The 25,215-nt window shown below is 40.5% G+C and overlaps 1 protein-coding gene across 2 annotated transcripts in view; it reads left to right on the forward strand.

Annotated features, from left to right (window-relative positions):
• Positions 1 to 5,837: 5,837 nt before the first annotated feature.
• The window catches only part of LOC148022485 (zinc finger CCCH domain-containing protein 32-like), a 45,740-nt gene continuing 26,362 nt past the window's right edge, over positions 5,838 to 25,215 (forward strand). The window contains exons 1-6 of one of the 2 annotated variants that reach the window (XM_087695450.1): positions 5,838 to 6,082; positions 6,164 to 6,357; positions 6,601 to 6,768; positions 6,931 to 6,996; positions 7,783 to 7,908; positions 8,005 to 8,304. In XM_087695450.1, the coding sequence (XP_087551576.1) occupies positions 6,601 to 6,768; positions 6,931 to 6,996; positions 7,783 to 7,908; positions 8,005 to 8,304 (660 nt within the window). In that variant the 5' untranslated portion in view covers positions 5,838 to 6,082; positions 6,164 to 6,357. The remainder of the gene's footprint in view (positions 6,083 to 6,163; positions 6,358 to 6,600; positions 6,769 to 6,930; positions 6,997 to 7,782; positions 7,909 to 8,004; positions 8,305 to 25,215) is intronic. The other variant, XM_087695451.1, reaches the window with a different exon arrangement.

The raw sequence follows: 25,215 nt of genomic DNA on the forward strand, positions 1-25,215 counted from the left end.
GCTTACCATATCCTCTTTCTCACTCAACGAGACCTTCAATCCATGTAGTGATTTTACTCAAGAGAATGCAACATAAAGTTGCTCACAAGTAAAGACTGGGGTCTTTAAATATCATCCCAAATGTGACAATATTAGACCTTGAGATTTGTTAATTGTCATTGCAAATGCTAAACAAATAGGAAATTGCATGTGTTCCATAGAGAAAGGGAGTTGTAAAAGGCAATTGGGATAAATGTTATTATTGGAATGAATACTCTCTCCCCAAGGTTGGTTCATATTATTATCTTGGCTTTAATGACCTTCCTGTTTAATGCCTTGCATATAAGTCCGGTCCCTTTGCATAAATCTTTAGCAGGATTCAAACTTCTAAGCAACATTATTTGAGCATCTATATGTGAAAGTAAGACACGAGGAGGAATACCTCCACCAAGGTCAATAGATTTAAGATATTCTACGAAGTATAGGCAGGAGTTATCATCGGCCTTTGCAATAGAATCAATAGTATAATATTATTTGACCTCTCCTCACATCAACTACAATGCATGATTATTGAATATTTTCACCTCATAATTTCGACATGCAATAATGGTACGCTCATTGAAGAGGGAACTGTGATCATTGATGCTATCCACATCTTGATAGATACATTTAAGTAAGTCCTATATTGACCCCCCATTCAATACATTCCAACTAGAATTAGTAGTATACCATTGTTATCTGACAAACAATTTCCCTCTCCAATGTTTTGTGACCATTTGATTAACTGATGCCCATCCATTGTTACTCATATGTTATGTGTTAGTTTCAAAAGCTTGATGTACAACCACAAATTGAAACAACAAAGAGTTGCACCCACAATGTCCTCACATCTACCCCTTGGTACTATAGGTAAGATTTGCCTAAAATATCCACCAAGCAAAATAACCCTATCACCAATGGCTTATCATTGTGCATTATGTCCTTGAAAGTCCTATCAAGCACTTCAATAATGTATCGATGCATCATGGGAGCTGCATCCCATAAAATATGGCTAGTTTCTTTCAATAATTCTGCAAGATTACTTTGAACATGTAAATTGCAAGTAGAATGGTTATTCAGTTGCAAGGGTATTTTGAATTTGGAGTGTGCTATGCCACTATTTGGTAGAAATAATGTGACAGTACTAGAAGATGTTGTGTGGTCAAGGCAATGCAACCCTGACTATGTAACTTTGCTAGTAAGCATTTATGGAGAAATATTTTCCGTGAACCACTTGGACCATCTAGAAAGAATATTTCACCTAAACCTTTATCAAAAGTATTTATTATAGTAAGAAAATCGTTCCTATACTAATATTACATACAATTGTCAAAATTCATAACTATAATAATAATAATATTTTTAATAAACTATAAAAATCCAAGTGATCATACATTGGAATTAAGATACAATGGAGTTAAGATGTAACTTAGCATGAGTTGAGATCCAATACCCTACATTAAAGGTTTCTCTTTAATTAAAGTGATCACACATTGAAATTAAGATATGATGGATTTAAGATGTAACCTAGCATAAGTTGAGATCCAACACTCCACATCAAAGGTTGCATAAAAGGATAATCCCAATATGAAAACGTTCTAATCAAATCTTTATCTTCGTCCCCACTAATAGCATACACCTTAGCTCTTTTATATTCTCCCACTAATAACATATGGTTTATAGAGCACAGAGCATTGCCATTATGACACAATCTCCTTACATGCGCATTGTATATAGGTTATACTATGGGAAAGGGGATTACATCTTTAAGCATTTGGCTTTAAAGGGGCCCATCATGGCAATATGGCAATGTGGTAACCTATTACTTAATAAAGCCAATGATAACAACCTATAACTTAATAAAATCATCATAACCTATTACATAATCCAAAGGGGAGAGAGCGTGTATGCGCATGTGTGTATGTGTCATAGAGAGAGTGTGTGCGTGTCATGCTCTCTCTCACTCTCTCTCTCTCTCTTCCCCCTCTTGGCCATGGAGAAACATTCTCTCTATTGAATGGTACTCTCTCTCTCTCTCTGAGACTATCCACTCACTATCTCTCTCTCTCCCTGTCTCTATGAGTGTGCCACACATCACGTGGATGGATCATCATTAGTAGAGGGCATGTGTGTTCTGCATTTTATGTGTGTCTAATTAGAGGAAGGCATCAATGTAGAGGAAGGTGACGAGTAGAAGAGTCCAATTAGAGGAGGGCACAAAGAGAGAGAGAGAGAGAGAGAGAGAGAGAGAGAGAGAGAGAGAGAGAGAGAGAGAGAGAGAGAGAGAGAGAGAGAGAGAGAGAGAGAGAGAGAGAGAGAGAGAGAGAGAGAGAGAGAGAGAGAGAGAGAGAGATGCTCTCTCTCATGTTTGCCCATGTGAGGCTGATGCGACGGGTGTAGGCTGAGTCGTGCAGAGGAAGGTGTTTGGGGACTCTATGTGAGGAAGGCGTAGGGCTTGGATGTTGCTCCAAATATAAGAAAAGCTACGTGTGAACCTCTTTCTCTCACACTATTTTTTTCTTCTCTCCTTGCGCTCCTTTTTTTTCTTCTCTTTATGCATTCTCTCTCTCTCTCTCTCTCGTACGATCTTTAGGGTAAAACACAACAATACAACTCTAATTCATTGGAAGCAAACAAAGAACTGGGTGTTGCACTGGGATAGAAACACTACAAAGAATACTTGGTCTATTGCAATGGCATCCTCACGAGAGATTGCAAAATTGCAACCATAGAGGTTTGATTTGAACTTTAAGGTTGAAATGTGTATTCAAATTGGATGGAGAGAGAGAGAGAGAGAGAGAGAGAGAGAGAGAGAGAGAGAGAGAGAGAGAGAGAGAGAGAGAGAGAGAGAGAGAGAGAGAGAGAGAGAGAGAGAGAGAGAGAGAGAGAGAGAGAGAGAGAGAGAGAGAGAGAGAGAGAGAGAGAGAGAGAGAGAGAAGTTTAATATTTTTTAAAAGTAAAATATGGCGTACAATGTTGGATTACCTTTTTTAGAGTAGACGAAGCTCGAGGTGGATGCAACATTTGAAGCTCCACTAGGCGAAGGAAGCTCCACTGGAAGCTGCAAATGAAAAGGATAGGACAATCAGAAGGAGTATAGGAATCCTGACAATAAGAAGCTACAAAATGAAAATTAGAGGATGCATGTACCACAGATGATCTGAAAGCAAACAAAGGAGAATAGTGAAAAGAAGCTTAATTGTATATTGTAGGTTGGGTGGTGGCTCCATCATTTAAGCTTCTATTATAAATCAAGATCTTGCTTTTTACACTTGTCGGAAGGGTGTTTCGCTTGAAGGTTGAGACTTTCTTTCCAATCATTGGCAAGTTCATGTCTTGCTTTTCTCTCGGTATTTGTAAACTTTGTATTTGTTCTATCTTAATTGCGATGAAAAATGGAGAGCATACTTTCACATCCGGGTTGTAAAATGGAGGTTTGCTTGGTTGGTTGGAGGCAATCGAACCAAACCCTTGCATAAAACATCGAAAAGATGTGCCTCTCAGGGGATGTGTGATGCACGGGTTGGAACTCGTGCACCCGTAGACGGTAGAACTCAACCCACACTCGATCCACAATGCGATGATCCCACTGGCACGCGGCACTATGATCGGTCAGCGAACAAGAAGTTAGGTAATAAAGGAGTGGAGGCACTTATGAAGTTAACAAGTACTGTTGAAAACCTAATCCAACTAGGGATGATGACTTAAGGTGTGGGTTGGGAAAATTAAATGAAGGTGGTCATTATGGTTTTGGAAAAAGAACATTTTGGTTGTTTCACTTTTTTGACTAAATGGACAAACCACCTTTTTTTTCTTTTTCCTCAAAAATTTAAAAGGGTTGTTTTGTTTTTGTTTTTTCAACCTTTTTTCTTTTTTTTGGTCCGCGTTTGTGCAGCACTGCGGGGGACTTGCGTGGCGGCGTGGCGGTGGGATTGTGTCCTTCGCTTTTACTAATTTATTTATTAGAATGGTGTCTTTTCTTTTCCAAACTGATGGCGACGCTTCCGGGGCCCACCACTTACCGGGCCAGCAGCGCCGGGCGCTCTACGCCGCCACGTAGATTTGAACAGAATAAAAAGACTTTACCTCATTACTTTTATTATTATTATTATTATTAACCTTAAATACTTTATTTTACATGATTGATTAACATACAAGTAGCCCATAGTCACCTTACCATTTGTGACCGTTTGTTCTCGAAACTTAGTCCGCACGCAACCTCAGCACTTGTTATCGCAATTTATTTATAATAAAAAAAAGCAGCAAAGGCGCGTCCACATGCTATTTCTTCTTAGAATTGCTTGGGTTCCCACCATCCCCCCCCCCCAAACACCTCACCTTTTCCATGAGCACTTGCTTGCTAACGCAGGTTTCGCAAACTTGACTTGCGACTAAGGCCATGTATCTCCAAAGTCCAAAGTTAAACAACAAGCCAAAAGCATGCTTGATGCTTCCATTACTGTTCGGCATGCTTCAGAGAACAGTGTTGTAAATCTATGCTTGCCCTCTAGAGCTTGGTGTGACTGGCCTCCATGAAGGGTATCGTAGTGGGACTCTTCGTGGAGTAATGTATACACAATGGGAGGCTATCACCCCTTTTATCCTAGATAATGTTTGCCACATGTGAATGTCCAAGGCAACAAGTTTTTATCATATGCTTCATAGATTAGCTCACGGTTGCTTTTGTTGAAGCTTCAACATTTCCCACAGAACGAGGCTCCAAAGCACCAAAGTTGAGGATCAACAACACCAATTGGACATCTCTATCTAGTGAAGTCTATAAAGTTGACCATGCTTGATTTTCAACATCTAAATCAATCTTAAGTGTACTTGTTTTATAGTTGCTCATTTCTCAACCAAGCCCATATCTTAGATCCCCTTTTCACCTTAGGATATTGGGGGCTCAATAATATCATTATTATTTCAAGCTCACCATGCATTATAGGCCCACCAGTAAGTGCCAATGCTTTTCGAAGGTAAGCCATGTTCCCTCTCAAAGTGTAATTGTTGCCGAGTCTTATTAAGAAGCCTAAGGGGTGCACATGTAATTGCCTCTTGATAGAAATATGAACATCGTCTTAAAAAATGTGTAATTGTTGCGAAATGAAATCCTTAGATATAACCATGTATTTTGATTTTCGGCCTCATAGGATTTGGTTAGGTGCCATGGTGGTAGGCCCATGTGAGGTATCATGGCAAGTGCACCGAGGTTGTTTTTGAAGCGCCACTTGCAAAATTCTCTCTCCTCCACCTTCTTATTGTTGTGCTACATTGCCTCAAACAGAGAAAAACATCAACAAGTTTGAAGCAAACTTCTAAGAAATCTTGTTTTCTTTTTGGCATACTTAAAAAAAAGAAAATTGGACCATGCTTGATCGAAAGAAGTAGTTGCATCTCTTCCATTAGGGCTAGCATTGTACGAGGTCACGATTGTAGCCCAACAATGCCATTCGTTGTGATGGTATGACCAAACCCCTAGTTCCCACTCCTTGGGAAGGGGCATCTCATCTCATCTCATTGTAACTAATGTAATGTTACTATTGGTGTGACATCTAGTGTCATGAGCTTAACCACAACAACAAACACACACATTCTAACATTCGTTCTTTCTTATTTCTTTGAATGGAACGAGAGATTGTTTTTCCTCTTTGAAAAAAAAAGAATTTTTCTTGAAAAATGGGAAAAACGTAGAAAAAAGGAAAAAAAGACGGGAAACGACGTGATCAAAAGCTAGGAAAATTTATTTGGGAAATTGATTGCGGCAAAAATAGGGCGTAGGGAGGGGTCATTGGGTAGGGGGCTCTCTCTCTCTCTCTCTCTCTCTCTCTCTCTCTCACATTCATTGATTCATCCTCATGCCTCCTCTACAGAGTGAAGAGAACGCAGAGAGTGAAGAGAACGCTGAGGAGTGTGTATTGCTTTCTCGTCCGTCTTGTCATCTCATGCCCTCCTCTCCTTATTGATTGCCTCAGGCTTGCCATCGCCCCTTCTGCCTATTGATCACTCAACCAATACCTTTCATGATTAGTAGTGATCTCTCCTCCTCTCTCAAGTTTTCTCCAATGTGAGCAAGATTACTGTCTATCTATCAAACCTCATATCGATTTACCTCTGCATTAAAAAGCTCGCTTTGTTGCTTGAGCAGAGAGGGCATGCATGATTGATACAGGGGAGGCTTGATTGATTGATTCATTCTTATGTTGTTGTCTCTGCTTTCTTCTCCGGCAATCGGATTGTAGGCAAGAGACAGACGCCTTGATGCATTGATGGGCTTTCATGCATCTGCTTCTTCCCGATTCCGTCTCAGACGTGAGAATTGCAGCTTGAGCTCTTAAGAAAGTAAGCCTTTCTGTTCCTGATCTTTCAGGATTGAGTCTCCTCATCCTCAGAAATGTGTTTGATCTTTGCACAGTACTGGCCTTTTGGATGATCCTGTCCTCCCAATGTGCATGCAATTGCCCATGGTGGCTTAATGATTCTGCTTCTCTTATCAATAGAAGTCGGTATTAAAGAGGCTCCCTTTTGCAAAGGGGATTGTAGATGTATATGATATGAATTTGGGCGTTGTTTGTCTCACTGCAGATGAAGCTTTTGCAGACCTCTCCTGCAATGGAGTCTTCCACGACTGTTTCCTATCCGCAGAGGCCAGAGCAGCCGGATTGTGCATATTATCTACGTTGTGGTTCTTGTAAATACGGCGCAAATTGCCGCTTCAACCATCCTATTCTGGACAGAATGGTGGAAAAGTTGGTAAGTGATTTCGATCAGGCACGCCACAAGCTCCTTGTTGGGCTTGTAGAGCAATGTCACGGAAGTCTCTGGTGAATGCAAAACCCCTTTTGGTACCCATTTGGTACCAGCATTCAAATCCCCACACAGTTTGTTCTAATTGCTTACTGTTTTTGTGATCAGCACATCGCCTCTCCTTTGAGCGACAAGGGAGACCACCCAGATAGACCTGGACAGCCAGATTGCCAGGTAGGTCATTGCATTTTACACAACTTTCTTGTTCTGTTATGGGTTAGCGTTTGACTCTCAACCCAAGGGTTTGCCTTGGTATCGTGTTCACACTGTTGTACCAGGTCGTCCAATTTCTGTGCATTTAAAGTGCACTGCTTTAGTTTCCGGTGGCCATTGGTTCAGGTTCATGATATGAATACTGTTCGTTGGTTCACTGCCATGCAACTCAGCATAGAGGTCTCTAGGATATAACTTGCACTTATAGTTGCAGGCAGGAAACAAGCTGTCAAGGCAGGTGCTCTGTGCAAAACCCAGGCTGCACCTGGTCTCAAAGAACACTGTGAATTGTGGTTTCTACTGCCTGCCTTGGAGAATATATGCTGGCAGTGCAATTGGCGTAATTGTATTTACTGCGTTCCATGAATGTCTGTGCAAGCCTTGTCTAATGTTGTGAATCACTTGTGTCTGCAGTATTACTAGCAGTCTGTTTTAATTTGCTGAACTAAAAAGTGAAATGCTTTTGAGAAACCAGCCTTGCTACGTGCTCAAATGCTGGCAATACACAAGTCATCCAAAATACTGAAACTATACTAAAGATCTTTCTTAGCAGGGCAATGACCTGAGGAGCATTGCAGATTAGTCCTAATCTGTAACCTACTCTTCTTGGTTGGAGTTGGATCTGTTAGCCTAAACATCTTATATGTTTCTCAATGTGTTATTCTAATTACTGGACACTTTAGTGTTGTGATCTTTATGCGGGTCTGCCGATGACATTAATTATTCTCTTCTTGAAATGATGTGCAGTTCTACTTGAAGACAGGAACTTGCAAGTTTGGAATCAATTGTAAATATCATCATCCACATCATCAAGACGGTGGCTTTGCAAATGGGCAACCACAACTCAATTTTGTAGGCCTACCAATACGCCCGGTTAGTGAAGTTTCACTCTACATGATGGTTGTATATTCTCTACTTTGTCTGTGATTAATTCCAATTGCTATGTTGAAAACAATGATTAATTTACAGGGTGAGCAAGAGTGTGCATTTTATTTGCGCACAGGATCCTGCAAATTTGGTGCAGCTTGTAAATTTCATCATCCTGAGCGTGCTTCATATGGAAGTGTACTGCCATTTTCCACTTCTATGTACTCATCTGGTGTGCCAGCATCTCCTATACCTGTGCCTTACCAATCAGGGCTTCCTTCATGGCAAGTTAATGGGGCTGCTTATGTACCTGCCTCAGGATTCCCTGGGTCTTCAGCATACATGCCAGTTTTTGTCCATCCACAACAGACGATCTCATTGCCTGTGTGGAATGCCTATCAGGTAAGATCCTCTTTTTGGCTGTTTTGAATCATTAGTCTAATTGTTTTTAAAGTTCAACTTCCCTTTGCTGGATTCTATTGCCCCTCTGGTCCGATGTTATCTGATCTCAATTTCCAAAGATGCAGGCCTATGTTCTGCATTAACTTATTTTTTATAATGATAATGAATAGAAATATGGCCTATGGTCTGTGGGTTTAGTGTTTGTGAGGTGATAATATGCAGCTATTGTTGTGCCTAAGATGTAGGATTGTAGCACAGCTCATTGAGGAACATGGGAGGTTGGGCAAATAAAGGTCAAAGCTTGCATAATTTAATCTAATAGCTTATCAAAGTAGAAGAACATGGGAATGGTTACTCTCTAGTGCTTTTGCTGTTGAAGATCAGTTATTGAATAATATCCACGTGTGAAAGGCTTAGGTTAGCTGATTGGAATAGTTCATTAAAGTAAAAGAAGGGAATGAATATTCTAGTGTCTTTGTTGTTGAAGACTTTTTATGGAAATAATTAAAGTAAAATAATTAAACCTAAGATAAAGGCTTAGGTTTAATTATCTTATGGGAATGGTTACTCTCTAGTGCTTTTGCTGTTGTATATCAGTTATTGAATAATATCCATGTGTGAAAGGCTTAGGTTAGTTGATTGGAATAGTTTATTAAAGTAAAAGAAGGGAATGAATATTCTATTGTCTTTGTTGTTGAATGTTTGCTTTAATTATTGTTATTTTCTTTATCTTTGTTTTTAGATTGACATTTTTATGCTTTCAAAAATAGTAAGCACTAGATTGGTGTTGTAACCACTTTTGTTGGGGTGGGTCAAGGTAGGAGATTTTGAAATTTGATACTCTCTCATTTGCAAGTTTGATTTTGCAATAATTGAACATTAATAAGTACTAGATCAATTGTAGCAGATAAATTGGAGTAATGATTGTACTTATGGTGTGTTAAGTTGTTTAGTGGGCTTTGCCAAGAGAACCAATAAAACTACTTGATTAAAATTCGGTGGAAAATCAACATTTGTAAACTAGTAGGGATAGAGGTAGTCTTGATGGCAAGCATAAAAACGTTTAATTTTTGATGACATACATCTAAAGTGTTGGGGATGACTAGATGGATAAATAGTTTGCAAGGAACACGTTGTCTAAGTGGGCTTGAAGGTTTGGGTGTTGCGGAGGTTGAAAACATAGGTAGTAACATGCACATTATGGTTGGAAATTGGGATAAATTGTGGGCAATAAAGAAACTTTGTATAGGAGTTTGACATTTACATTGGACAAATGAAAGTGAAAAATTGTGCTCTTGGGGTGTGAGCAAAATGATAAATAATGGCATTGAAATATATATAAATGATGAGTGTTTTAGTTTTAAGATAGATTAATATGACTGTTATTGTGCAAGCACAAAATAATATGGCATATTATTATGCAAGCACTCGCTTATATACTTGTAATATATTTCTATCAAGTAAAAAAGTTTCTTTTCTTCGTGTGTTTAGAGCTTTTGTGCCTAAGAAGTGGATTATTTCTCAATTGCTAGATATCGAAGGCTCTAGATTGTAATGCACTTAGGCATTGTCTATGTATATTGAAGATCTCAAATAGTAATGCTATTGGATAAGAGATAGATGATATGGTCATGAGAGCATGTGAGAAGGATCGTGAGAGCATACGATAGGATTACACAAGATGAGATGCTTATGGCTAAAATGATGCCATTTTTGTTACTGACTATTAAAGTTATGTAACGTGGCTCACCTCTTGATGGAAATGCTTTGCATTGGTTCATCACCTTGCTAGATTGTCTAGCTTGGTATGTTAAGGTAAGATGGGCGATTTGCTTAGATCGCCTAGTGGCAATGTCAATGTTGATCCGCGATTACTAGCAATTTCAACTTCATGTCCTTGAGTTGTAGAGAACAATCTAAACTTAGATAATCTTTACGGACTAGGTGAGACAAGTTGTGGGTGACAGATTGTGGAGCAAGGTGATTAAAAAGCTAGATTTAAAACATGTTTGTGTGAGGTATTTAATTTTGATGACATGGCATATTACTTAAATATTAATGTTGGTTGAATAAATTAAGGAAATAAAAAACAATTAAATTTAATGATATGGAGTTGGGCTTAAAATTGATGTTGGTTGCATGGAATTCAAAGTGAGATAAAGGATAGGCTATTGACAATTTGTGGTCATCATTTCGACAATCATCTTGTTGGTGTTCAACTTTGATATTTTTTTAAAAACTTTGTTTGTGTCAAGTTGCAAAGAATAATAAGTTTACTTGTATGTTGGGATGCACATGAGATCAAGGTGAGCTACTGTCTTTGTGACTTAGTCATGGTGAACATTGTTTGAGGTGGATTGAGAGAGAAGAGTTGTCTTGGAAGGGACAATAAAGGGACTTTGTGGATTTGAAAGCGTTAGAATGTGCTTGGGTCATGGAGCCAATAGTTGTATAGATCTCTTTTATTATTGTAATAAAGATCTGAGGATCTCTTTTGTATTTCTTAGGTTTTTTTGTTGAGTTGTGCATTAGGATTGTGAGTCTTGTCATTGGTATCAAAGCCAATCTTGATAGTTGAGAAGTGTTTGGATCAAAGAACTTTTAAGAACTTTAAAAGAAAAAAAGCTTTACAATAACTTGTAGGGTTTTTTTTAAATGATGGATGCATTGTACGAAGATGCTTTGTACACAAATCTCATCATGTAAGTGAAGGTAGCACAAAGGACTTGGAGTTGACGCTTGCAAGCATGCTTGCTTTACCAAAAGCTCAATATTTTTCAAAGTTAGAAGACTTTTTGTTGTTTAAAGGCTTATGCCTAATGCTCATTGATGCAATATCTTGGATACTCGGATGTCATGTATTTGATGTTTTGAGCTTGCATTGCTCATTTGGCATTTGATTTTATTTTGGTGGAAATCACTTGCACTACTTTGGATATTTCATAGAGCTTTGGATTTATGCAGTTGAGCTTGAGCTTACTTTCATCGAGACTGTGAAACACTTACTTCATGTATATCCTCTCTTGATATGTGAAGGAAAGCGAAAATGCCCAAGTGGTGTGCGCAACGATAATGGAGTGTGTTAAGCAGTAGAGAGTGCAGAGAGAGTAGAGACTTGAGTTGGGTGTGTACCAGTGTGGCACACACAAAGAATGAAAGAATGTATTTATGTTTTAGGGTACGGTACATTTACACCCGCAAGAGTGCGGTCACATGTACAAGTAAAATATATACATGGGGAGTGTAGCGAAGGGTCTTTACACCCAACAACCTTCCACTTAAAGGTCATGAGCAAACCTTTAACCAACTTCCACTAGTCGAATGCAATGCTCATGTTGAGCCTTTGCAAGATTTTTTGTGAGAGCATATGCAGGGTTATCTTGTGTTTTGATCTTAGTTAGTGTGACTAGACAGACCATTATCTAGAACTTGTCTGATAAAGTGGTACCGTACATCAATATGTTTAGTACGTGCATGAAACATGGCATTCCTAGCCAGACATAGCACTTTGGCTATTACATCCAAGTACAGGTGTTTTGGTGGGCAGCCCAAAATCCTTGACTAAGCGACCAAGCCAAACAGCTTCTTTCGAAGCTTTAGTGGCTGAAATATATTCAGTCTCAGTGGTAGAAAGTGCTACTATCTTTTGCAATCTAGAGCATCAAGAAACTGCCCCACCAGTCAAGGTAAATATATACCCACTAGTAGACTTGCGAGTATCTAAGTCACTTGCCATGTCTGCAGCACAATATCCCTGCAGATCTAATGTACCCTTTCCATAGCAAATACATTTTCTTTGTGTGGCCTTAAGGTATCGAAAGATGCATTTCATTGCCTCCTAATGTGCTTTGCCAGGGTTCAACATAAACTTGCTCACAATTCCCACTGCATGAGCAATGCCAGGTATAGTGGCAACCATAGCATACATGAGTGATCAGCCTTCATAGAGTTGGCTGCCATGTCATCTTTTGGGCAATCAGCTTTGCTAAGCTTAAGGTATGGTGGTATTGGAACACCAGTGACTTAGCATCTGTCATAGAGAAACGATCAAGCACTTTGTTGATGTACTTTTCTTGTGAGAGAAATAAGAGCTTCTGCTCTCTATCTCTCGTCACACGCATGCCCAAAATATGTTCAGTTGCACCCAAGTCCTTCATGGAAAAGGCTGAATTCAGTTGTCTTTTCAATGCATTAACCTGGCTCTTATGCTTACCAACAATAAGCATATCATCCACATAAAGCACAAGGATAATAAGGCTTCCGTCATCAGCCTTCTTTGTGTATAAGCAGTGATCTGCATTGCTTTTTTTAAACCCATGTGCGAGCATGAAGGCATCAAACTTCTTATACCACTGTCTAGGAGCCTGTTTTAAACCATACAAGCTTCTCTTAAGCTTGCATACCAAATGCTCCTTTCTTGGCATAACAAAGCCCTCTGGTTGTTTCATATACAGCTCTTCTTCTAAATCACCGTGCAGGAATGCAGTTCTAACATCCATCTGATCAAGTTCAAGATCCATAGATGCAACAATAGCAAACAATACCTGAAGAGTAATCATTTTGACAACAGGTGAAAAAACTTCTTGAAAGTCAATCCCCTCTTTCTGAGTATAATCCTTAGCCACAAGCCTGGCTCTTTGTATTTGGGTTTGCCATCCACACATTTGATTTTGTAGACCCACTTGTTAGGAATAGCTTTCCTATCTTTGGGCAATGAAACCAAATCCCAAGTATCATTCTGATACAATGACTTCATTTCTTCCTGCATGGCTTGCTCCCACTTTTTCTTTAGCTCACATGGCAATGCCTCTTTATATGTAAGAGGCTCACCCTCATCTGTGAGTAAAATGCAGTCCAAAGAGGGATCAAACCTCTGTATGGGTCTCTTGACACGTGTAGACCTTCTCACCCAATGATCTGTGTTATCAGGCAATGGATCTACATCCAAAGGAATGTCAATGACCTCATTATTTGGCTGCTGAACTGCATTTTCAGGTTGTTGAAATAATTTTTCAGGTTGCTGAAATAAATTTTCAGGCTGCTGTAATTGATGTTCAGCATGCTGATTTTGTTGCCCAAACTGATTTTCAGCATCCCTTTGCTGCCCATTTGCATCTGGCTCAATAATGACACGCTGATTATCATAACCAGCATCAAATGGAGCTGAATTTTCAGCGGCTGATGGCTGTTTAAGTGGCTGATCATGCTGAAATTTCACGTTCCTTTTGTCTACATCACTAGATGTGGCATTTTTCAGTAACTTTGATTCATTAAATACCACATCTCGGCTGCGTAGCACCTTTTTCATGCTTGGAACCCAAACTCTATAACCCATTTCACCATCATCTCCATAACCCATGAAAATGCCTTTGAGGGATTTCATGTCAAGTTTGGTTTTGCTATCAACAGGCACATGTACATAGCATTTGTAGCCAGAGACCCTTAAGTGGTCATATGAAGCAGGTTTGCCAGACCAAACCTCTTCAGGGATGCCACTATCAAGTGCACGATGTGGAGATCGGTTGCAAATATGCACCGTGGTTTTAAGTGCCTCTTTCCAAAACAATTGCGGGAGATTAGCTGTGGACGGTATGCACCGAATCTTGTCACATAAAGTGCGATTCATTCGCTTAGCCACACCATTAGATGACTGATTATAAGGGGCTGTAAGCTCTCGTTTAATCCCATTTTCATCACAAAAACTATTAAATTGTTTAGATACGTATTCTCCCCCATTATCTGTTCTTATGCATTTCAGTTTTAAGCCCTTTTGAGTACTAACAAATGCATAAAACCTTTTAAAAGCATCCAATGCCTCACTTTTTTGCTTAAGCAAATAAATCCATAGCTTTCTAGAGTGGTCATCAATAAAAGACACAAAATAACGAAAACCATTATGAGTTTTTATTGGCATGGTACATACATTGGAATGGACTAAATCCAAGATACATGCCTTTCTAGAGGCTCCATGAGAGTATGAACTCTTTACATGTTTTCCAAAGACAATCATCAGAAAAGTCCAACTTTGAGTTTTTCACCTCAACTCTTTCAAGTGAAGAAAGTGCATCCAAACCCTTTTGGCTCATGTGTCTAAGACGCTTATGCCATAGCTCCATGTGTGATTGTACTTTTGCAACTGCAACAAACTTTCCAAGAAGTACCTTGCAATGAAGATAATACAAAGTTCTCTTTTTACCACCTCTAGTGACCAGCATAGATCCTTTTTGTATTTTCCACATTCCACCACCAAAGGTAGTGTAGTAACCCGTAACCCCTGCTATCTAACTGCCCAACAGAAAGCAAGCTCTTCTTAATGCCAGGTACATACCTAACATCATGAAGAATCAATTCTTGGCCATTTTCAAGAGCCAGGTGTATGGTGCCCACTCCTTCAATATCACATGCATGATTATTCCCTAGGTAAACTTTCCCAAGATTACCTGTTGCATAAGTAGAAAAACACTCTAGAGATGGAGTTACATAAAATGAGGCACCACTGTTAACAATCCACGATTGTGACAAACCATCATGAGCAGATAACAAGGCATCTATCACATCCCTTTTAGTGATATACATGTCTTCCACTGTCATAGCATGTGGATCTGAAGATGCAACCAACAAATCAACATCTTTATCTTCTTCTATCTCCTCAATGACAACACTAGATACCATATTTGCCTTTTCTGTTTCTTTAGGGGTAGAGCTGCTATCCTTCTCATTCTTTTTGCCTTTTGCATTAGCTTGCTTCTTGCGTTCTTGCTCCTTCTTATAGTACCTGCAATCAAGCTTTTTATGCCCTTTGCGTCCACACTGATAGCAAGTGACATCTTGCTGTTTTTCTTTGCTTTTGCTGCGATTTTTATGCTTATTTGCAGCATTTGACTTCTTTTCAGTCCGTCCTCTAACATTATAGGCTGATCCACTGTTTTCCCCATTAGACTTGCGTCTAATCTCCTCATTGAGGATAGAACCACGTACACCATCAAATGTCAAGTTGGGGTTGTTGCTCGATGACACAACCAATGCTTCCCATGAATCTGGCAAAGTCATGAGCAAGAAGATAGCCTTTAGCTTAGGATCAAAAGCCAGCAAGCCTGCATCCTGTAATTGACTCAATACCTGTAAATGCAGCCAAATGCTCTGAGGCGGGCTTAGACTTGTCAAGCTTTAAGTTGACTAACTTTCGCATGAGATGGACTTGATTAACAGGAGTAGTATTCTCATATGTAGCCTTGAGTTTCTCCCAAACTGCATATGCACTATTGAGTCCCTTGATATCAACCAAGATATCATCAGTAATTGCCATTTTGATGTAAGTAATGGCCTTTTTATTCATTTTAGCCCAATCTTCATTTGACAAAGTAGCAGGTTTTTGTTTTGCCAAAGCATCTTCACAATCCTTCAGAAAAAGAATACCCTGCATACGATCTTTCCAGAGATCATCAAAGCCATTACCATCAAATTTGCGAATCTCAAAAAGATTCTTGGTGTCAGTAGTGGATGCACTTCCAGCCATTTTTTAGCAATAAATTTCTGCAATAGAATGCTGAATGCAATCAGCCAATAACAAGGTTGCTGTATATAACAGCAAATACACAAACTTGCACTTCAAAGTGTGCCCAAGAAGCAGATATTTTGCTGTAATTTCAGTCCAAAGGGTTGATTATAGCATATACACAGAGCAAATCTAATATACATATGCATACAAGACAGCTCCCACTTCAATAATACATCACCGTAATGCCCAAATGCAATAACCCGAGTGCTGTATGTGCCACTCTTTCACTGTACAATGAGCATTCAGCAATACATGTACCAAGAGAAGCTGCCTTTTCATAACATTTGATACATCCCAAGTTCAAATTTCTCCCACTTAGCAGTGAATTTGCTGGAATTCCACTGTCAAAGCACAAATCGGCTCAAAATACATCACTAATGTGAAAAGCCCCAAATTTTCTGCAATAAATCTGCCCCAATTGCATTAATACATGTTCTCGAGAGCATAAAATGGGCAAATTGAGCAAGATTTCATAAAACTTTGCAAAAGCCCCAAATTTTTCGGGTCCAAGTGTGCACGAATGTCAACCAATCTGACTTAGTTGAGCAAAATTTTACCAATACAGCAAAAGGTCCAAATTTTATGGGTCCATGTTGAAAATTTTTACTCAAACGAGCAAAATTTCACCAACTTTGGCGAAATCCCCAATTTATACGCGCACAATGTTTGCAATTTTGACGTAGATGTCTATATTATGCATGAACAATACTAAATCTGGAAAAGCTCCAAATTTTCTGGCTCAAATCTGCACAAATCTGAGAACTGTGCTTGTGCGCGCGAGCCGGGGCCTGTTTTAATATGACAAGTCAAAAAATTGCAAAAATGACTGTCGTGACCTGTCGACCGATCACGTTGATTAGAAACGAACTGTCGCTTGTCCACGCTGACCACGTCAGCTGTTGCCTGACTGTTGCTGAGTAGATTTGGCTATCGCCTGTCCACATTGATCTGTTTCTGACTTGGCGACTGTTTGTTCAGCTGTCGCCTGTGTAAAACGTGACTCGAATACTGTCGCCTGATTGTCCTGAACAGAAACGTGACCTGGAAAGATGACGACCTGACTTGTGCTGACCTAGAATGGCTGTGCCTAACCTGTCTGGTTACAGACTAAGCAAAAACGAGCATGCAATACTGTCGCCTGTTTCGCGCGTGCTCTTGCCTGACCAGCAGAGATGACTTGCTGATTTCTCACGAGTGAAGTGTTGGCGATGTCTCGCATAGGCTTCGGGAAGCGCGCACACCTTAGCTGAAGCTCTGATACCAGTTTGAAGGAAAGCGAAAATGCCCAAGTGGCGTGCGCAGCGAGAATGGAGTATGTTCAACAGTAGAGAGTGTAGAGAGAGTAGAGACTTGAGTTGGGTGTGTACCAGTGTGGCACACACAAAGAATGAAAGAATGTATTTATGTTTTAGGGTACGGTACATTTACACCCGCAAGAGTGCGGTCACACGTACAAGTAAAATATATATACGGAAAGTGTAGCGAAGGGCCTTTACACCCAACAATATGTAGGTACTTATGTGTGTTAGTATGTTGTCAGTGATATTTATATGCTTTTGGATTATGTATTGAGCTTTGCTCAGTGGGTTATGCATTTGATCGTTCTCTTCTCTTTACCTTGATCTTTTAACAATTCTCTTTTCTTTATCTTGAGATCTTTTAATAGTTCTCTCTACCTTGAGATCTATATGCATGATGTGTATATCTACCGTATGTATGGTTACCAACACATTGCAGTTGTGACAGCTTTCAGTGTTGGTTATTCATGATTGCTCATAGTTGGTCGTTGGCATATTGCTGCAATTTATTATAGCAGCCTATCATTTTAGTTTTATGCATCCTATTTGAGGACAATCACTTGGATTTGATAGTTACTTGATTATAGTTTGTGAACAACTCACCATTTTGGTAGTTTCTTTTGCTTAGTCCTTGATTTGGTTGCGATTTTTAGGGCTGATTTGTTGTCATTTATAGTAGCTTATTTATCTTGGATTGTGCTTTCACATATTGCATTATGGTTGGTGGATCGAATGACAATGTTATTTTTAACATTAAGAAGTTGGATGACACAAATTACAGCTATTGGAAGGCATAAATTTGGCAAGTTTTAATGCAAAAATTGTAGATTAGGCCATCGAGACACAAGTGTGTAAAGCTCAGATGCTTTGATGCAGAGGATTGGGTTGGATTGGATGAGTTATGTAAATCTATAATCATGTTGTTACTCTCTAAGTAGGTCTACTATTATGTTACCTTTTATAGGTAGACTACATGGCAGTTATGGGACAAGATTCACAATGTTTATGATAAGCAAAGCTCTACCTCTCAAGTATATTGGCTAAAGTAGTTAGAGCAACTCATGGATCTTTATATGGAGGAGAGGTTTTTCATGTCCGTCAACTTAAATGAGTTTCATTATCTTTTCAACCACTTGTCTTTGTAGAAGATTGAATTTAAAGACAATCTTTTTTCCTTGTTTTTGTTGGTTACATTGCTTGAGTTATAGGACACATTTCGTATTGTTGTGCGTGTAAATATGCTTGTTGATAGTATGAAATTACAAGATATAGTTGGTGCGGTCATAAATGAAGAGATTAACAGAAAGAATATAGATGTTTTTTGCACGTCTCGTGCTTTGACAGTTAGAGATAATAATGGTAAGAGTGGTAATGATTGTTGTAGAAGAGACTCTTAGAAGTCTCGTTTTCAATCACGTGGATAGTCTCATAGTAAGTCTTGTGATTGTAAGTTCACATTGACTTGTTATTATTGTAAGAAGCATGGTTATATTTGGTCACATTGCCATAAAATCCGTAATGACAAGTGCAAGGAAAAGACAAAGGACAAAGTGTAGGAAAAAAATAACGATCGCAACATTGTTCCTAGTAAGTCTAGTATCAAGATTGAAGAGATTAATGTCATGTAGATTGGTTTTGATGATGACTACATACTTGTAGCTTCTCTTTATGTTTTGCAGTTGATTGATGCTTTGTTCACTTATGTTTAGTGTTGGTTGATTGATTCAAGGCCTTTATTTTATGTCACCCCTCATTGAGAGTGGTTCCACTTCTATTGTAGCATGACATGATTTGTCAAATTGGGTAATGACATAGCCTTGGATATTGTTGGTATTGGAGATGTCCAATTGCAGTTTTTTTTAGTGATATTTTTATGTTGTATGATGTACGATATGTTTCGGCTTTGACCAAAAGCTTGCTTTTGGTTGGACAATTGAATGATATCTAATTGTAGTTTCCTTTATGTAATATGTTTACTTTGCATGATATATGTCATGTTTCGGCTTTGACCAAAAGCTTGCTTTTGGTTGGATAGTTGAATGATGCGATTTATTCTCTTTTTTGGTGATTCTATATGGAAACTTACTTGTGGAAGTCTTTTCTTGGCATGAGGTGCCAAGTTTGATACTCTCTAGGCGGCATTGAGATGTTGTGAAGGGTATCATGAGGCACCTTAAGGGCATTGCAAATATTTGCGCATGTTCTGGTGGCTAGGATACAGGAGTTGTGGGATACACTATCTTTGATTATGTGGGACACGTAGATAGCGAGAAGTCCATCTTTGGCTATGTCTTTATCTTTGTTGGAGGTGTTGTTTCTTGGTTGTCTAGGGTGTAGAAATGCACGGCCCTATCTACTACTACTGAGACAAAGTATATTGGAGCCACCAAGGCTTGCAAGGAGGTACTTTGGTTAGGCCGTTTGGTGGCAAAACTTGGTATTATTGATGTGGTCTCTACATTGCATTCGGATTCTATGAGTGCTATTCGGTTGGCCAAGAATCAGGTCTTCCATTCGAAAACAGCATATTGAGATGTGTTATGTCTAATTGCTTGTGTATACATTATACTGATAGTATTCCCTCACTTGCACATTACAGGTGGCAGGTGTCCATCATATTTACTTCATTTTTTATTCTTTCAATGACATTTGAATAAGGGAAGGCCGGTCACACATTGTGATTGTTGGAGTTTCCACATATTGTGTCTCTCTCATTCTCTCTCTCTCTCTCTCTCTCTCTCTCTCGCTCCATCTGCCATAGCTCTTGCTTTCGCTTGTGTGCTTTCATTGGGGGTCCACCTTTCAAATCCTCAATAAGGTTAGGGTAACTCTGAGATATAAATGGATAAGTACAATGCACACACACTTTGCAAGGTGAATATTGAACCTTGAACTCTCGTCTCTTTGAAGGATTGACGCAAAGTATGTGAGCTAGAGTTATACTTTATACGGCAACAAATAGCCTTTAGCAGAAGCAAATATAGATATGAAGAGTTTGGATCGGATTGAAACACGGTTAGGATAGCTTCAGTAGTGGGCAGCAGCACGGAAAGTTTTGAAAGATGAGGGCGGATGCAACAGATTGAAAACACAATAGTAGACGATGATGTGATAGATTGGCTACAAGTTGAAAGTAGTAAACATAGGTTGGAATTGCTTGGAGCAGCAAAATGCAGTAGTCCGGAGGTTGCTTAGTTGATGGCAATGGCTGGAAAATTGCCACTAGGAGCTATACGTAGCAAGGTTGGATGTAAACACCTAGATGTGGATAGCAAGCTCAAATTGAGATGTTTTTTACAAGGGGCATGGATAACAAAGAATATAGGGTGCCAACAATCTACAAACAAGAATGGGTTGAGTGGTGGGTAGCTTGTCTATTTATAAATGAGTGAATTCTCCCAAATTAAGGTTTACATGTGGGACACAGATACTATGTAAGAAAGTGGTCATTTAATGAATCTTCTAGTAATAAGCATGTTTTGGGTCTCGAATAAAGAGAAAATCAAGGTATAATGGCCTTTTTACCTCAAGAGGGAGTTGGATGATATGCGCATCTAAAGAGGTTCTTTTGGTAGCTACTTGTTGCAAGACAACTTAAGAGGTGTGGGAGAAGTTATAGATGTTGTATGAGGTCCCATCCACCATGCAAGTTGTGACTCTGTATGGTCAGATCTAGCCAAAGAAGTTCGAGCCTAAGAATACTATTGAGTTTTTTCTACTTTAGGTTGCCCAATGCAGGATTAGCTTCGACGCATGCAGTCTGCCCTTCTAGGGCTTGCCCTGTGGGGATTGTGCTTTGTAAGCTTCCCTTGCAGTTAGAAGAAGTCAATAATGGGCCAGACATCTTCGGCTCTTATCAACTTTTCTCAAATGCTATCATGCTGCTTGAGCATGACATATCTTTATCTTTATCTTTATAATTACGATGGAGGCTTCCATCTTAGCATGATGGCCACGGGGAGGCTCTTGTAGCCTTAGAGAGGGGTGGCATGAAGAAGAAGACAGGCCAATGCTATCATTGTGGTAAGAAGGGCCTTCTTCTCAAGGATTGCAAGGAACTAGTGGCATTATGGAAGAAGGAGATGAGGAAGATACGAGATACATACTCTTTTGATGAGTTGTCATCCTTATTATTCTTCTTCATTTTAGGCCCTTCGGCAAAGGTGAAGGTGAAGGGCATTGTGTCAGAAGTGGAGCAGCGGTGGAAGCATAAACATGTGCTGAAATAAACTGCTGAAACACAAGACAAAAAGAGAAAAGAAAGAACATGATACAGATGAGAACTCAGATGTATGCACGGGAAATGGAATCCATATATCTGAACACGAGACAGTCACATACAACAGTGAGTCACTGGCTGCGTGGGCACTGGCACTGGCTCCTCTCTCCACAGAGTCTGCAGATGGTGAAGATGAAGTGACTGACTGAGGAGGAGTCACTGAGTATAAATAGGCTAAAAAAGTGGGGAGCAACAATGCCGGTCGGACAGCATTAATGCTGGCCGAATGGTGCATAAAAATGCTCCACTGGCATAAAATGCCACACCAGAAAAATACCTAAAATACCTAATAAAAATGCCCAGCCCAGATCAAGCTCAGACTCACACATGAGCTGACAAATACTCTGCTAACACCCTCTCTCAGATCATGAGTGATCTGATACAATACAATAGTACAATGAAAAGGAATCAGAAACTGTACAACATAGAACCACCAAGTAGAACCATGGATACCCAAGTAGTGGGTGATCAAGCCACCACCAAGGTGCCTCGGAGAGAACCTGATGTCGATGTCGATCGTACCAAACACCTGAAAATAGAGAAGATCATAGCATGTCTTTGTGTCCATCATCAATGTCTCGCAGGAGCATACAAGACCATCCTGTCAAAAATGCCTCTGAACATATGTGACCATGGAGTCCTCGCCTTTGGCTAGACCGCCAAAGTGTCCCCTCATGTGAGCTCCAGACGAAAGCCTCCCGCTCTCTGTCAGATAACCAGCTCAGCATGAACCTGGATGTCAATCCCAGCTCCAGGATTTGATGCCGCCAGACTGAAGTCGATGCGTCAGGGACGTCCCTCTTTGGAACCTGTGCACCTGTATAAAAATATAGATGAGGCGCGGCCGCCCCATCTGAACACCCGCTCACACTCCCTCTCTGGCACAAGAGAGTCGTGAGGGATGACCTCATCACCACCACTAGAAAGCAGCCGAGGAAGGGGCCACCAAGCCCTTTCCGCGATCCGAAGAAGAGGATCCCTTCCGCGCCTTGGACTTCTCCTTGGTCGGAGGATCGGAGTCGGAGTCTGATGAAGGAGAGGACTCATCAGTAGAGTCAGCATCCCGCTTCGTCTTCTGCTCCTTCCTGGAAGCCGCTAACTTCTTGCAGTCCTTCCGCAAATGTCCCTTCTTGCCACAATGGTAACACTGGGCCTTCGACTTCTTCTTCCCGTCACCCCTCTCTGAAGCTACATAAGCCTCACCTCCATAATGTGCCGGAAGCTGCCCCTGTAATCTCAAGGATGCCTCATGCTCAAGAAGCATCGAGGTCATATGTGTAAAACTGACAGAAGTCGATGATGTCTGCGCCCGCAAAGCATTGGCCACTCCATCAAACTCCGGGGAGAGCTTGTAGAGGACCGTCCCGACAAGATGCACCTCGGGAAGAGCAGATTGCATTGCCGAAGCTGGTCCTGTACCTACGTAACACGAAGAAGAAAAGATTGAATAGTATCTTTCGGCTCAAACTTCATCTGCTGGAGCTGGCCATAAAGTGTGACGGTCCGCATGGTGGAAGGTGGCTCGTACATCTGCTGGAACTTCTGCCATACTTCAGGAGATGTCTTACAGGACGTAACCGCCGGTAAGACCGCTTTAGAAATACACCGAAGCAACGCCGAGTAAGCACGGGCATCGTCCGAGTCCCATGTGAGCATCGCTTCCTCATGGTTGTCCTCATCAAAGTCTTCAGAAAGAGGAAAAGGACGGAGAGGACGAGGAGTAGCTCCACAGACGATGTACCATAACCGCTTCTGCACAAACCAAGCTTTCATGACAGCACTCCATGTGAGATAGTCAGGTCCATGTAACTTATCATCAGTGGAAGTGCACGGAGGAGCCATATGGAGAGGATAATAAGAGAAGTAGAGAAGAGATGGAATTTAGAGAGGAAACACAGCCAAAACACAAGCACAGACTACAGAAAATGAGAGTTCACATGCAATAGAAACCAAAATCTGATCAATAGAAGACAAAATCTGCTGCAGAAAGTCAAAAAATCAGTCAAAAACTGCCAAAAACAGCAAAAACGGCCTGAAGGAACAGCCACCCAGCCACAAAAGATGCTGAATCGGCAAAACGCAGGCTGTAAACTGGAGAAAAACAGGTAGAAAACTGTCGCCAGCAGTTGCAGATGAAAAACGCAGGCAGCAGAGGGTGCGTAGGCAGCAGAGGGTAAGGAGGCAGCAGGTGATGGCAAAACTGCAAAAAACGCAGGCTGAAAACAGCCCCAAAACAGGTCGCCTGGCTGCGATAGCAGTCGTCTGATCAGCAGGGGTACAAAACAGTCCTGAAATCAGCAAGAAAACACAGCAGAAACACAAATCCTGAAAAGTGATACCATGTCAGAAGTGGAGCAGCGGTGGAAGCATAAACATGTGCTGAAATAAACTGCTGAAACACAAGACAAAAAGAGAAAAGAAAGAACACGATACAGATGAGAACTCAGATGTATGCACGGGAAATGGAATCCATATATCTGAACACGAGACAGTCACATACAACAGTGAGTCACTGGCTGCGTGGGCACTGGCACTGGCACTGGCTCCTCTCTCCACAAAGTCTGCAGATGGTGAAGATGAAGTGACTGACTGAGGAGGAGCCACTGAGTATAAATAGGCTGAAAAAGTGGGGAGCAACAATGCCGGTCGGACAGCATTAATGCTGGCCGACTGGTGCATAAAAATGCTCCACTGGCATAAAATGCCACACCAGAAAAATACCTAAAATACCTAATAAAAATGCCCAGCCCAGATCAAGCTTAGACTCACACATGAGCTGACAAATACTCTGCTAACACATTGTTGCCTCTTTCTTTGTTGACTTCTAGTGTTGGTGATGTGGTCATTCCTCATGACGCCCTATTGCTAGAGGAAGTGTGAGGGAGTGGTGGAGGTGGGGTAGTTGAGCCTCATCTACACCTTGCATATAGGTACAAAGGACCCAAAGAGGGCTTTCCTTACGAATCAATAGAAATTTAGCAAGTTTTGAATTCTTGGAGTTGGAATTGACATCCAAGCTCACAATGAGTCGTTTCTTGGCAAAGAGCATTATTTGCCCGTAGTTCAAGCTTATGTGAGGGGACACTTTGGTCGTTTGGTTAAAGGTGGGGAATCCATGGTCATGTATGCTACTGTAGAGGCATTCTTGCTAGGAGCTGGTATGAATTTGTAAGTGTGTGCAACGGAAAGACGAAAGTGAATGCGGAGAGGAGACAAAGATAGAATGCAAGGGGGGGAGCAATGTGTTTGCAACGGTTGAAGGTACAAGGTTGTAACGGCCAGCCTCAACATGCAACTCTATGTGCTAGTGTGGACACTAGATGGTAGTAAGGGGATGAGAGAATGAGGAGGGCTAGTTGATCATAAAGGATTGATGATGGATAATCAGAGTGGGAGGGTAGGTCACCTATATATAGGCAAAAAATTGGCAAAATCCTAAGTATGGTCAAACCCCAAAAAATAGCCAAAAGCGCCCAAAAAGTACTGCATTAATGTGCCCTCCATCTAAAGTGTTTAAAACACTTAAAATGACAAATGAATACAATGTTAAAGCTCCTAATGTTCTTGTTTGATTGAGATTGAGGCTCATAAGGAGGAGATGACCACACAAGACACATGATTGCTTACACCCCCTCTCAGATTGTGGATGTGGTGGAAGACCAATGGAGATCCGGATCAAAGGGTGGCAATAAGAGTGTCAATGTTGATAAAGTTCATCGATGAAGAAAGCCAACCAAGGAACAAGACCTCCTCTTCAAAGAGATCTGATCAATGGG

This window comes from Lygodium microphyllum, chromosome 16, assembly GCF_053477565.2.
Source record: "Lygodium microphyllum isolate KBCC chromosome 16, Lygodium_microphyllum_v1.1.10, whole genome shotgun sequence".
Lineage (NCBI taxonomy): Eukaryota > Viridiplantae > Streptophyta > Polypodiopsida > Schizaeales > Lygodiaceae > Lygodium > Lygodium microphyllum.